The sequence below is a fragment of the Triticum dicoccoides genome, chromosome 2A (assembly GCF_002162155.2).
Source record: "Triticum dicoccoides isolate Atlit2015 ecotype Zavitan chromosome 2A, WEW_v2.0, whole genome shotgun sequence".
In the NCBI taxonomy this organism is placed as follows: Eukaryota; Viridiplantae; Streptophyta; class Magnoliopsida; order Poales; family Poaceae; genus Triticum; species Triticum dicoccoides.
The window spans coordinates 770,051,317-770,066,716 of NC_041382.1; the positions used below are offsets into that span (position 1 = coordinate 770,051,317).

A 15,400-nucleotide genomic window follows, 5' to 3' on the forward strand; every position below is an offset into this window, starting at 1 on the left:
ATTCTTCTACCTCCAGCTTTCTTCCTCCAACAATTCCTCTCCCCATGAAATCGACTTACCAAATATGAAAATTCAGTCAACTTAACCCAGTATGAAAATTCAGTCAACTTACATATAGCCACCGCGTGGAAATTAATATCGGAATTTTTGGAAAATCGATAATATATAAACAATGAACTATGTTATCTTTCTTGCCAAACAATGCACGATGTAGATTTATGACTTTGGGTGTTGGTCAGTCGGTACGTAGTTCAATCATAATAATCGTACTAAGCTATGAACAGCAACTCCTAGTAAAATCTTAGAGCTCGTCGTGGTCATCGTCCTCCTCGGCGGCGCCGTCATGGCCACCCCCTGCGTTCCGGTAGGCAGCGGCGAAGGCGGGGCTGCACACATCCTCCAGCTCCTTGAGCTTCTCCGCGTAGTCGTCCTGGTCGGCGTCCGGATTGGCCTCGAGCCACTCGCCGGCCTCCCTTACCGCCTTCCTGACCCTCTCCCTGTCGTCGCCGTCCATCTTGGCCCCCAGCTCGCCGTCGGCCGTCGTCCGGGTGCTGTAAACGTACGCCTCCAGCTTGTTCCGCGCGTCTACCCTGTCCCTCACCTTCCTGTCCTCCTCCGCGAACTCCTCCGCCTCTTGCACCATGCGCTCGATCTCCTCCTGCGAGATGCTACGGCCGGCGCTGCTGATCTCGATCTTCTCCGACCTGCCCGTGCCCTTGTCCGCCGCCCCCACGTGCAGGATGCCGTTCACGTCCACCTCCAAGGTCACCTCGATCTGCGGCGTGCCCCTCGGCGCCGGCGCGATCCCGGTGAGGTCGAACTTGCCCAGCAGCCGGTTGTCCTTTGTCATGCTCCGCTCGCCCTCGAACACCGTGATGGCCACCGTCGTCTGCCTGTCCTGGTACGTGGTGAACATCTTGGTTCTCTTGGTCGGGATCGGCGTGTTCCGAGGGATCACGCTCGCCATCACGCCGCCGGCCGTCTCGATGCCGAGCGTCACCGGCGTCACATCCAGCACCACAACCTCCTTGGCGTCGCCGCGCACGATGCCGCCCTGCACCGCCGCGCCGTAGGCCACGGCCTCGTCGGGGTTGACGCCCTTGTGGGGTTCCTTGCCGCCGAAGTAGTCGCGGAGGAGCTGCTGCACCTTGGGGATCCTGGTGCTGCCGCCGACCAGCACCACCTCGTCGACGTCGCCCTTGGCCAGCCCGGCGTCCGCCATGGCCTTCTTCACGGGCGCCATGACCTTGCGGAAGAGGTCGGCGTTGAGCTCCTCGAAGCGGGCCCGGGTGAGCGGCTCCGACAAGTCGACACCGTCGGCCAGAGACTCGACCTCCACGCGGACCTGGAGCTGGGTGCTGAGCGCCCGCTTGGCGCGCTCGCACTCGCGGCGAAGCTTGCCAAGAGCGCGCGCGTCGCCGGAGATGTCGACGCCGTGCTTCCGCTTGACGAGCCGGATGAAGTGGTCCATGACGCGCTGGTCGAAGTCCTCGCCTCCGAGATGGGTGTCGCCGTTGGTGGCAAGGACCTCGAAGACGCCGCCATCGAGCGCGAGCACGCTGACGTCGAAGGTGCCGCCGCCGAGGTCGAACACGAGCACGTTCCGCTCCTTCCCGTCGGCCACCTTGTCGAGGCCGTAGGCGATGGCGGCGGCGGTGGGCTCGTTGATGAGGCGGACGACGTTGAGGCCGGCGATGGCGCCGGCGTCCTTGGTGGCCTGGCGCTGCGCGTCGTTGAAGTAGGCCGGGATGGTGATGACGGCGTCCCGGACCTTCTCGCCGAGATACGCCTCAGCCGTCTCCTTCATCCTGGTGAGCACCATGGCGCTCACCTCCTCCGGGCTGAGCGTCCGCACGTCGCCGGCCTTGACCTCCACCTCGAGGTGCGGCTTGCCGTTCTTGTCCACCACCTTGAACGGCAGCAGCTTCATGTCCCGCTGCACCTCGGCGTCGACGAACTGCCTGCCGATGAGTCGCTTGGCGTCGTAGACGGTGCGGAGCGGGTTGGCGGCGGCCTGGTTCTTGGCGGCCTCGCCGATGAGGCGCTCGCCGGAGTCGGTGAAGGCGACCCAGGAGGGGGTGATGCGGTTGCCCTGGTCGTTGGCGATGATCTCCACGAGCGCGTTCCGGTACACGGCCACGCACGAGTAGGTCGTGCCCAGGTCGATGCCGATCACCGGCCCGCCGTTGCCGTTGCCGTTGCCGGAGCCCTTCTCCTTCGCCGCCGCCGCCGTGGCCGCGAGGAGCAGCACCGCGAGCAGTAGCCCGTGCAACTTCGTCGCCCGAGCCATGGCGCCGGCGATCGATCGATCTCTTTTTCGAAGCTAACTGCAAGTACGTAGCAGGACGAGGACGTGGTGCGGCTGCTATTTATGGCGCGAAGAGATGCCTACGTACAGCGACGGCGTGACGTGGACGAATCGGAGGCTGCTTCCGACGCGGTCTGTCCCTCGGGAGCGCGGTGACACGCGTGGGAGTCCATCTGGGCCGTTGGTTTCCACGATCGGACGGCAGCGAGGGCTCATGACACGCTGGCGGGAACCGGGCTGGCTGCTGCGTGACGTGTTGGCTGTCAACAAGGATGTTCGATCATGATTCCAACAAAAAAATATTCGGCTTTGCTAGAACTTATCTAGCTGAGTTTTAATTATGTCTCATTCATTTTTATAGCCATTGAATTGATACTATAAGATGCGTGTGTGCTGACGTGGTTTGTAGTACTATTTCTATCTGTTTTTGTTTTCAGGTGAATGAGACCAAATTATATCTCATCTAGATGAGTCCTAGGCACTCCCAAAAATATTCGTTCCTGGCCCCATGTCGCAGGCAACACGTGTATAACTATCTGATGACAGGTATTGCCCAATAGATTCAAAATTCAGAAATTCCAAAAGTCGTCTAGAATTTTACTAGGTTCAAATCATCTCTGACCAAATTTAAATTTTATTCAAATCTATTTTGAATTCAAGGGTGCACTGTAGGATCAATGGAGTGTATCGCTGAATTTGAAGGACGCTGCGTCAAAAGAGTTGTATGTGACATTGTTTGGATATAGACAGCCAAACACTTGGATTCATACAACATTATTTCAACAGGCAACTTCGTGACCTGATTTTCTTCAATCACAGCACAAAATTATCTTCACAGTTGACCTATTTTTTTAAAATACTGAAGAAATGCTTACATTCTCGGCAACAAACTGTGACCTGAGCTGACGATGGTCAAAATTTTCAGTTTCTTCCTTACTTTGAGTGAACCGGATATTCTTTACAATCTATCTTTGCCAAACACAAATTTTAGATTTATTGTCTTCTACGATGAAAGCATCAGTATGTATGTGTGTGACAAGTCTGTTTGGGCACATATGTGTGCAACTCAACAATTTCTTTTTGAATACTCTACCATTTTCCTAGTTCAGGACAAGAAACATTGAGGCGAGAGTAACTTGTTTAAAATCCACATTTGTTCATGTCCATGAAAAAGAAAATGTTCATGCAGTCCACGTTGAAATCACAACAGAAAATCGAAAAGCGATATGCGATGAACGGCTAATTTGAAGTTCAACAGAGTAGCAAGCACACACTAGTATAGATATGGTCCATTTTAAGATCCCTTGTCGCACAAGGAAGCCTGAAACCATGTGTGGTGTGAACAACACCATGTAGGTGTGACAAATTGCTCCGTAACTCCCAATCAATTGAGGTCTTCGATTTAGGATACTTCACTTGAATTACTTCCGTCATAACTTGATCAACCATCACTCAACATATGAGTTCATCATAATCTCATCTTCAAGACATATATACAATTCCGCTCTTAAATCATTCTCTCAAGATCTTGATCCATCATGACTGAACTCATAAGCCTAAGCATGTCGTTGAGTTCCTTCAATAAATGCCATCTTGGTCACTTCTTGTACATCACATGGACTACATCATACTCATTTTATCTTTATTTTTACAATCTCAGAAATAGAATCCGTTCCTGGCCCTACTTTTCAGGCTATTACAGTTTTTGAGAAGATGCAGGCTATTGCATGTATAAATATCTCTCTTATGAATATGCCCCAAGAGGTTTATTCAAACTTAATTCGGGCCTCCCTGAAAAATAGGAAATTCCAAATATATCTGATAAGTATGGCTCGAAAATCCTATATGGACGTCACCGGTATTTTGGGATTTTGAGGAAAATATTTGGGAGCTATCTCAGCTAAATTCCATTGGATTCAGACAAGTTATTTCTAGAATAAGATTCAGACAGGTTTTGACCAAATATAAATCTGGTTTGGATTAGCTTTAAGTCTAGAGTGAAATTTTAAGGTAAAAACTACGCCCACCACCCGCCCTAGTTTTAAATATAAGCCGTGTACGTTTAGTGTAACCCGAGGATTTCTAAGTTCGACTAAGTTTTTTTATAGAAAAACCATATATTTTTACAATATCAATCAACATGATGACAACTCAAAAAAAGTATATCCTTCGTGAACTATATTTATAATGATGTATTTATTTGATAGCCCAAATATCTACACCTGTATCAGAAATGTGGTCCAACTTCGGGTTTCTTTACTCAGGACAAAATTTATTGGTCAGTGGTGCGAGTCTTGCGCTAACGAGCCTGCCAATAGGCGTGCACACATGAGATGGCTGATGTTGCAACCAACGATGCGAGGAGCTACAACGGATGCACGATGGTGCTGGGATCTCAACAAACGGCGATCACCGGCATTACAGTGACAATCGAGCGATGTTGCAACCACTGATGGATGTGCTGCAAACAGCGACGACGGAGCAGTAATCGTTGTTAGTGGTGCTGTGACCGAGGATGACAAAGCTGCAACTGTTGATGGTGGTGCTGTGGTCGTGGATAGCAGAGCTACAACCGTTGACGGCAAAGCTATGACCGGCTTTTTGCATCAACGTCGTGGGGGTGAGGGGCTAGTGCATACGGAGGAACGCGATGCTGTGATGGAGACACAACTTGTTGCAAGTCCAGGCTCGACGACAATGGCCACCACGTCGGAGCGGCCCTCCTGCAAAGCATTGTGATAGCATCGCGGCGGGCGCGTGGCATGCTGCGAGTCGACCTAGGCGGCGCAAGTACGAGGGTGGTGTTTTTTTCTGTTTTTGTAGGGGAGGTGACAGGCTTGGAAGGAAGACACTGGGAGAGATCTAACGATTCACGTACGAGGAATCGTGGGGCCGGCAACACGACCGATCAGGGACTGCAATCGATCAACCGACGACTCGCACCCTCCCCTTTCGCTCCCAACGCGACGCGGCGGATCTACCTGCAGCAGCCACAATGCCATACATTGTGCTCAATCCAACCTCTCGGGGGCGCGTTGAAAGCACAAGTGCTCCCAAGGTGGTTTTGATAATTGATGACAACATATCTCTTGTTGGACTAACATTTCTATCTAGCATGTTTCAGATAAGTTCAACAATGGAGTGGCATGGACTAAAGGTTGTGGGAACTCCTTCAAGATGCTAAGGACAAAGGATTGGCTAAAGCATCAAGCTCAAGACTCTTCATTTTACATTTTAGTGATCCAAGCACATTGAGTCCATAGGAAAAGCCAATACTATCAAGGAGGGATGAGGTGTTGCTTAATGAGCCTCTTGCTTCATGTGCTTAATGATATGCTCCAAAATCCTCAGCTACTTTCCCACTTCCACATATGACCTAAACCCAAAGCCAAACTCGGACCTACCGATTATTCCTATCCGGCGCCACCGAGTTTCACTTGTCATAAGCCACTGCCAAACCCTAGCAATTCGGTTCTACCGATAGGGATCTCGGTCTCACCGAGATGGGATTGCAAACTCTTTGTTTCCCTTTCATAACTTTTTGGTCTCACCGAAAGAGCGGATTGGTCCCACCGAGATTGCAATGAAAATCCAGTGTTTCCTTTTTGTAACTTTTCGGTCTCACCGAAAGAGCAAATCGGTCCCACCGAGTTTACCTGACCAACTCTCTGGTTAGCTTATTACCAAACTCGGTCTCACCGAGTTTCTGTAATCGGTCTCACCGAGATTACATTATGCCCAAACCCTAACCATATCGGTCCTACCGAGTTGCATGTCAGTCCCACCGAAAATCTCTAATGGTCACTAGGTTTACCTTTTCGGTCCGACCGAGTTTGTTGATTCGGTCCCACCGAGATTGGAAAACTATGTGTAACGGTTGGATTTTGTATGGAGGCTATATATACCCCTCCACCTCCTCTTCATTCGTGGAGAGAGCCATCAGACTAAGCCTACACTTCCAGCATCCTATTTCTGAGAGAGAACTACCTACTAATGTGTTGAGGCCAAGATATTCCATTCCTACCATATGAATCTTGATCTCTGGCTTTCCCCAAGTTGCTTTCCACTCAAACCTTCTTTCCACCAGATCCAAATCCTATGAGAGAGAGTTGAGTGTTGGGGAGACTATCATTTGAAGCACAGGAGCAAGGAGTTCATCATTAACACACCATTTGTTACTTCTTGGAGAGTGGTGTCTCCTAGATTGGCTAGGTGTTACTTGGGAGCCTCCGACAAGATTGTGGAGTTGAACCAAGGAGTTTGTAAGGGCAAGGAGATCGCCTACTTCGTGAAGATCTACCGCTAGTGAGGCAAGTCCTTCGTGGGCGATGGCCATGGTGGGATAGACAAGGTTGCTTCTCCGTGGACCCTTCATGGGTGGTTGCTTCTTCGTGGACCCCTCGTGGGTGGATCCCTCCGTGGACTCGCGCAACCGTTACCCTTCGTGGGTGGAGCCCTCTGTGGACTCGCGCAACCGTTACCCTTCGTGGGTTGAAGTCTCCATCAACATGGATGTAGGATAGCACCACCTATCCGAACCACGGGAAAAACATCCGGGTCTCCAATTGCGTTTGAATTCTCGAAACCCTTTCCCTTACATTCTTGCAAGTTGCATGCTTTACATTCCGCTGCTCATATACTCTTTGCATGCTTGCTTGATATGTATTGTGTATGTTGAAATTGTGCCTAAAACTCCACTCAAACCAAAAAGGCCTAAAAATTGCAACTTTAGCACTAAGTGTCTAATCACCCCCCCTCTAGACACATCTACTTCAAGGTCCTACAAGTGGTATCAGAGCTTTGGTCTCCATTGCCTTGGTTTAATCACCATTGGAGGAAGATGGATGTGTCTACCTTTGGGAGTCTTAGACATAGAGTGCCTATTCTTGATGGAGAATATTTTCATGAGTGGAAAAATGAGATGCTTGTAATTTTCAATCAATATCATTTGAACAAGTATATTGCTAGCCCTTGTGCACCTCATATTGATCCTTTGCATCCTACCCTAGATGAATATATTGACATGATTCGCAATCTTAGAACTATTGAGCTCATCATTAGAGGATTTCCCAAAAATTTGATTGCTAGTTTGCCTACTCTTAATTGTGCCTATACTATATGGAAATTTCTTAAGGAACGATTTCCCGATCATTCCTTGAAAACTTTGGATGAAACTCTCCATAAATCTATTGCCTTGAGTAAGATGAACTCTAGTGATCCTAGTTTTGGTAATTGTCTATTTGAACTTACCAATCTTAAGCATGCTAAAGGAGATGTTGGAATCATTAGTGATATCATATTCGAAGCTATAAAAATTCATAAAAGTGACCACTTTGATGATCATTTATCTAATGAATTACCCTCTCTATGAAATGATGAGTCACAAGATCATGATGAACATGGATACTATGATGATGATGATGATAGTGACTTCGATCTTGATGATGTAATGAGACATTTTGGTCTTATGGCAAATCTTCGGGGATATGAATCAGGAGGAAAGGAATGGGTTCTTGATAGTGGATGTACTGATCATATGACCGGAGATGAAGAGATGTTTCGTGAGCTTGCTGAAAATGACGGCCCTCGAAAATATGTCACCTTTGGTGATAATTCAAAGGGTAAAGTGGTTGGCCTTGGTAAGGTGGCCATCTCACATGATTGTTCCATTCAAAATGTCATGCTCGTTGAATCTCTCGGCTACAACTTACGTTCAGTATCTAGACTTGCTGATTTCGGTTTGAATGTCCTATTTACTGAGGTAGATTGCCAAGTATTTCGTCGAGACAATCATAAAATGGTCTTTACGGGTATGCGTAGAGGTGATCTTTACATTGTCGATTTCTCTAAAAAGGCACAACCTAAAACTTGCTTTGTTGCTAAATCCTCAAAAGGTTGGTTGTGGCATAGACGACTAGGTCACGTTGGCATGAGAAACCTTGACAAGCTTATTAAAGGAAATCATATCCTTGGAGTTAACGATGTCATATTTGATAAGGATAGACTTTGCAGTACTTGTCAAGCAGGTAAACAGGTTGGAGGAAGGCATCCCGTGAAGAACATCATGACCACAAGATGGCCACTCGAGCTACTTCACATGGATCTTTTTGGTCCCAACACCTACAAGAGTCTCGGTGGAAATTCTTTTGGTCTAGTTATAGTTGATGATTTTTCAAGATTTACGTGGGTGTTATTTCTTAATGACAAGTCGCAGGTCCAGAAGATCTTCAGAAACTTCGCTAGGAAGGCCCAAAATCAGTTTGACGTGAAGATCAAGAAGGTTCGGAGTGACAACGTAACGGAGTTCAAGAACGCAAATGTGGACACCTTTCTTGACGAAGAAGGGATTTCACACAAGTTCTCGGCTACGTACACACCTCAACAAAATGGAGTTGTTGAAAGGAAGAACCGGATGCTCATCGAAATGGCAAGAACGATGCTTGATGAATACAAGACGTCGAAGCACTTTTGGGCAGAAGCGGTTGAGACAGCTTGTCACGCAACAAATCGCTTATATCTTCACAAGCTACTCGGCAAGACGGCATACGAGCTTCTCACCGGTAACAAACCCCAAGTTGGATACTTTCGAGTATTCGGCTCAGAGTGCTACATTCTTGATAAGCATCGTCGTTCAAAGTTTGCTCCTAAATCTCATGAAGGTTTTCTACTTGGTTATGGCTCAAACTCTCACACTTACCGTGTCTACAACAATTTCACCCGAAAGGTTGAAGAGACGGTAGATGTGAAGTTTGATGAATCTAATGGCTCGCAAGTAGAGCAATTGCCAATTGATGTAGGAGACAAAGACCCTTCAGAAGCAATCCAAGACTTGTCCATTGGCAAAATTCGTCCAACGGAGGTGAAGGAGAGTACTTCATCCGTCCAAGTGGAAGCTTCTACTTCACGACAAGGTGAACCAAGAATCGACACGGAAGCATCCACAAGTGGGACACACCAAGATGAAGAAGACAAGGAAATGCATCAAGACGAACATCAACAACCTCTTTCTCCACCACGACAAGTGAACGACGACGTCAACAATGAAGAAGGCCAAGAAGAAGAACAAGATGAAGAAGATGTTCAACGAAGACCCAAGCAAAAGCTCTCACGAGTTCGAGCAAGAATTGCCAAAGATCATCCCGTCGAGCAAATCCTCAATGATATACAAATCGGGAGAATCACTCGCTCAAAAACTCGTTTAGCTAACTTTTGTGAAAACTATTCATTCATCTCTAGCATTGAACCTATGAAGGTTGAAGAAGCATTGGAAGATCCGGATTGGATAAACACTATGCATGAAGATCTACACAATTTTGAGAGAAACCAAGTTTGGACATTGGTTGAGAAGACCGACAACAACCACAACATCATTGGTACCAAATGGGTGTTTCGCAACAAGCAAGATGAAGATGGACAAGTGGTTCGCAACAAAGCACGTCTCGTCGCCCAAGGGTACACACAAGTCGAAGGTATGGACTATGGTGAGACATATGCTCCCGTTGCTAGACTTGAGTCCATTCGCATCTTACTTGCCTATGCTAATCACCATAATATCACCTTGTACCAAATGGACATTAAAAGTGTTTTTCTAAATGGTGAAATAGAGGAGGAAGTTTATGTCAAACAACCTCCCGGCTTTATCAATCCTAAGAAACCAAATCATGTTTACAAACTTCACAAAGCTCTTTATGGTCTTAAACAAGCTCCTAGAGCATGGTATAAATGCTTGACCAAGTTCCTTACTACAAGTGGTTTTGAAATTGGTAAAATTGATTCTACTCTCTTTACTAAAAGGGTTAATGGAGAACTATTTGTATGCCAAATTTATGTTGATGATATCATATTTGGTTCAACTAACCCTCTCTTTAGTGAAAAGTTTGGAAAGCTAATGTCAGAGAAGTTTGAGATGTCTATGATGAGTGAACTCAAATTCTTTCTCGGTTTGCAAATCAAGCAAACTAGGGAAGGTACATTTGTCTCTCAAACAAAGTACACCAAGTACTTATTCAAGAAGTTCAATATGCAAGAATGCAAAGGTATGTCTACACCCATGCCTACTAGTGGACATCATGATTTGACCAAAGATGGTGAACCGGTTGATCAAAAGGTTTATCGCTCTATGATTGGTTCATTGTTATACCTATGTGCTTCACGTCCCGATATTATGCTAAGTGTGTGCATGTGTGCACGATATCAAGCTGCTCCTAAAGAATGCCATCTTAAGGCTGTGAAAAGGATAGTGAGATATTTAATCCATACACCAAATTTTGGCATTTGGTATCCTAAGAGGTCTTCTTTTGATCTTGTTGGCTATTCCGACTCGGATTATGCCGGAGACAAGATTGATAGAAAGTCCACTTCGGGTACTTGTCAATTTCTTGGTAGATCTCTTGTGTCTTGGTCTTCCAAGAAACAAAACTCGGTATCCTTATCCACCGCCGAAGCGGAATACATTGCCGCTGGTTCATGTTGTGCTCAATTACTTTGGATGACCCAAACTCTTAAAGATTATGGGATTTATGTGAAACATGTTCCACTACTTTGTGACAATGAAAGTGCTATCAAAATTGGTCATAATCCTGTACAACATTCTCGAACTAAGCATATTGAAGTTCGTCATCATTTCATTCGAGATCATGTTGCTAAGGGTGACATTGATCTTAAGCATGTTCGCACCGATAAGCAATTAGCGGATATATTTACTAAACCTCTTGATGAGAAAGTGTTTTGCAGGTTGAGAGGAGAATTGAACATCATTGATGCTTCGAACTTGGAGTAGAAACTCCATTGGATACATGCAAGACATGAGCTTATGACTAATCCATGATATATCTCTTATGATAACTATCTTATGTCTTGGATATATTTGCACCTTGCATGTTGTCTAACCCATGTAGGTGCTTGGTTGAATCTAATTCCATGAGATTGCGACTCACTCACATCTTGAGCAATCTCTACATCACCAAGACTCTACACAATGGTGGTTGAAGACAAGGAAGCACAAAACCATTCAAACATATCCTTTGATAAATTCTATGTTGAGCTTCATGATTGTCATTTTTGGATACACAAGTGCTCTTCCTTGCAAGAACTAACCCATGTAGGTAGATGAACTCAAACTCCAAGTGGTGCTCCCAACTCTTGATGAGCTACATCAACCTTGAGCACCCACACAAGTTCAACTACATGAGCAAGAACCACACCACCACCCAAGGTATGTTATTCCATCTTAGAGAAGCTTTACTCCAAGACATGAGTCAAAGCAACTCAACAAGATGTGAATACATCAAGATGCTTAAACGAAAAATGGTAACCCCATTTTGAGCTTAAACGATGAGTATGACCTATGATCAAGTGTTCTCACTTGACTCGTAAGTCAATATACTCTAACATAGGTGACTATGTCACCGCCCAACTCTAGATGAAGTTCTCTTGTGTTCTTTTCTGTGTTATTGCATTTGTCTCATGCATGTTTAGTTTCTTTCTCTTTTTCAAAAAAAAACTTCATCTAGATCTTTCAGTTTCTTCTCTTTTCTTTCTGTTTATGTTCTGCATTTTCTGCATTCAATTCCTTGCAAATCCTTCAGGTAATTCATTGCAAATCTTTGTGAGATCCTACATGTCTAGTGAGCTGAGGTGACAAATGTTTTTCTCTATGTAAACTCGGTTTCACCGACTTGTAATTTTTGGTCCAACCGAATCTTTTTGGTGCCACCGAAACATACCACTCGGTGCCACCAACTTCGCAACAGGAAAAACAGTTTGCCACTTGTTCTATATTTCTTCTGATCCAGCTCTACTCAATGAATCTTGTCCTCTACAAGCATCACAGTTTTATCCATTGCTTTGTGCTGAGTCTCAAGGACCAAACCTATACGACGGAATCCAGAAAGCCCTTCTTGGAAATTGATGTCAAAGGGGGGAGAGAGATCACATCAAAGCTTGTAGGAGAGAGAGATCACATCAAGGGAGAGAAAAAGTCTCAAGGACCAAACCTACAAGAGAGAAAGTATTAAGGGGAGAGAGAGACTTCCAGGGAGAGAGAATACTCAAGGATCCCAGATGTCCCAGATGCTTGATGTTCAAGAGGAGAGATGTCACATGTCTTTTTAGGGGCAAAGACATGTTCATATGTATTTGCATTAAGTTCTATCCATTTGTATCTTTCAGCTCTGATTTTCTGTTCCCTATCTTCTCCCAATATCCTATGTAAGATTCAGGGGGAGCAAGACACCTAAGGGAAAGAAATCAGTCAAATTCATTGCATATCTTTATTCTTGGGGACATGTTGAATCCAATGTGGTACCTTGTACTCACTCTCTACATGTCATCCCAGTCTTGGTATTCTTGTGGTTTCTTTTGTTTGCTCTGGCTAGTGGATGTACCTGTGTTATCTAACTTTGTTTGTGCAGGTTCATTCCATCCTAAGCCAACTCAAGACCACAAGGTAAGTATATGCATCAAAATCATGAGTATGAGGAGTTCTTGCTTATGTACATACTGTTTGCAAGAAGGACTCATGAGCATGAAGGTATTTTCCTTGATAATCTTTTTCTCTGATGCATATGGCCAAGATACATGTAACACATTGCCTACTCTGTCATGGTTATGCTCTCACATGCCTCTATATTTCATATTTACATGAGTGCATACATGTAGGGGGAGCCTATGCTTGTTACATGTCCTTCCAAAGCTTTACTTGCTGTTCTTTATATCTTTATCTAAAGCTTTGATGTATGTTGCCATCAATTACCAAAAAGGGGGAGATTGAAAGCACAAGTGCTCCCTAGGTGGTTTTGATAATTGATGACAACATATCTCTTGTTGGACTAACATTTCTATCTAGCATGTTTCAGATAAGTTCAACAATGGAGTGGCATGGACTAAAGGTTGTGGGAACTCCTTCAAGATGCTAAGGACAAAGGATTGGCTAAAGCTTCAAGCTCAAGACTCTTCATTTTACATTTTAGTGATCCAAGATCACACTGAGTCCATAGGAAAAGCCAATACTATCAAGGAGGGATGAGGTGTTGCTTAATGAGCCTCTTGCTTCATGTGCTTAATGATATGCTCCAAAATCCTCAGCTACTTTCCCACTTCCACATATGACCTAAACCCAAAGCCAAACTCGGACCTACCGATTATTCCTATCCGGCGCCACCGAGTTTCACTTGTCATAAGCCACTGCCAAACCCTAGCAATTCGGTTCTACCGATAGGGATCTCGGTCTCACCGAGATGGGATTGCAAACTCTCTGTTTCCCTTTCGTAACTTTTCGGTCTCACCAAAGAGCGGATCGGTCCCACCGAGATTGCAATGAAAATTCAGTGTTTCCTTTTTGTAACTTTTCGGTCTCACCGAAAGAGCAAATCGGTCCCACCGAGTTTACCTGACCAACTCTCTGGTTAGCTTATTACCAAACTCGGTCTCACCAAGTTTGTGTAATCGGTCTCACCGAGATTACGTTATGCCCAAACCCTAACCATATCGGTCCTACCGAGTTGCATGTCAGTCCCACCGAAAATCTCTAATGGTCACTAGGTTTACCTTTTCGGTCCGACCGAGTTTGTTGATTCGGTCCCACCGAGATTGGAAAACTGTGTGTAACGGTTGGATTTTGTATGGAGGCTATATATACCCCTCCACCTCCTTTTCATTCTTGGAGAGAGCCATCAGACTAAGCCTACACTTCCAGCATCCTATTTTTGAGAGAGAACTACCTACTCATGTGTTGAGGCCAAGATATTCCATTCCTACCATATGAATCTTGATCTCTAGCTTTCCCCAAGTTGCTTTCCACTCAAACCTTCTTTCCACCAGATCCAAATCCTATGAGAGAGAGTTGAGTGTTGGGGAGACTATCATTTGAAGCACAGGAGCAAGGAGTTCATCATCAACACACCATTTGTTACTTCTTGGAGAGTGGTGTCTCCTAGATTGGCTAGGTGTTACTTGGGAGCCTCCGACAAGATTGTGGAGTTGAACCAAGGAGTTTGTAAGGGCAAGGAGATCGCCTACTTCGTGAAGATCTACCGCTAGTGAGGCAAGTCCTTCGTGGGCGATTGCCATGGTGGGATAGACAAGGTTGCTTCTTCGTGGACCCTTCGTGGGTGGTTGCTTCTTCGTGGACCCTTCGTGGGTGGAGCCCTCCGTGGACTCGCGCAACCGTTACCCTTCGTGGGTGGAGCCCTCTGTGGACTCGCGCAACCGTTACCCTTCGTGGGTTGAAGTCTCCATCAACGTGGATGTAGGATAGCACCACCTATCCGAACCACGGGAAAAGCATCCGTGTCTCCAATTGCGTTTGAATTCTCCAAACCCTTCCCCACATTCTTGCAAGTTGCATGCTTTACATTCCGCTGCTCATATACTCTTTGCATGCTTGCTTGATATGTATTGTGTATGTTGAAATTGTGCCTAAAACTCCACTCAAACCAAAAAGGCCTAAAAATTGCAACTTTAGCACTAAGTGTCCAATCACCCCCCCTCTAGATACATCTACTTCAAGGTCCTACACGCGCGCCACTGACGCCGACGCAATCCCGCCTCTATCAACGGTGCCGCTGACGCCACAATCCGGTCTCTATCCTCACCACCGCCATCGCCGTTCCCCTTCTTCCTGTCGGGACTTCCTTCCTCTGAGGTACGAGCATGTGATGTCCCTAGCAGCAGCTAGAGAATCATAGGAGAACTCGTGAGCAAGTACGGGGTTGACCGAAGGAGGACGAAGGAGCTGAGCTCAGTTCATCTCTTTTCCATTCGATGGATTAGTACAGACTAGCGGGTTGGGTAGATAAGCACCACACACACACACACACACACACACACACGCACACACCTACTACTCAGTCCACATGGCAACAGGGTGGACCTGACCTGTCATACACCACCCTGTATTAGGTGGGGGTGTGACAGAGCAGCTAGTCGTCTTCTCATGCAACACAGCTAGGTTGTTGGACTTAAATCAATCAATCCCAATAGGTCGGACATACATCTAGATCTGCCGCCCCTGTATTGCCATGGAGGCTGCACATACATGATTCACCGTGTCCTCGGCTCCGAGCATATTATTATCATTATGCCCGAGTTATT

General features: G+C 46.1%; 1 protein-coding gene across 1 annotated transcript; it reads right to left on the bottom strand.

The window, feature by feature from the left end:
- Positions 1 to 301: 301 nt before the first annotated feature.
- On the bottom strand, positions 302 to 2,290 carry LOC119352428 (heat shock 70 kDa protein BIP5-like). The gene has a single exon (XM_037619061.1). The coding sequence runs from the start codon at positions 2,288 to 2,290 to the stop codon at positions 302 to 304; it is 1,989 nt and encodes a 662-aa protein (XP_037474958.1).
- Positions 2,291 to 15,400: the final 13,110 nt, after the last annotated feature.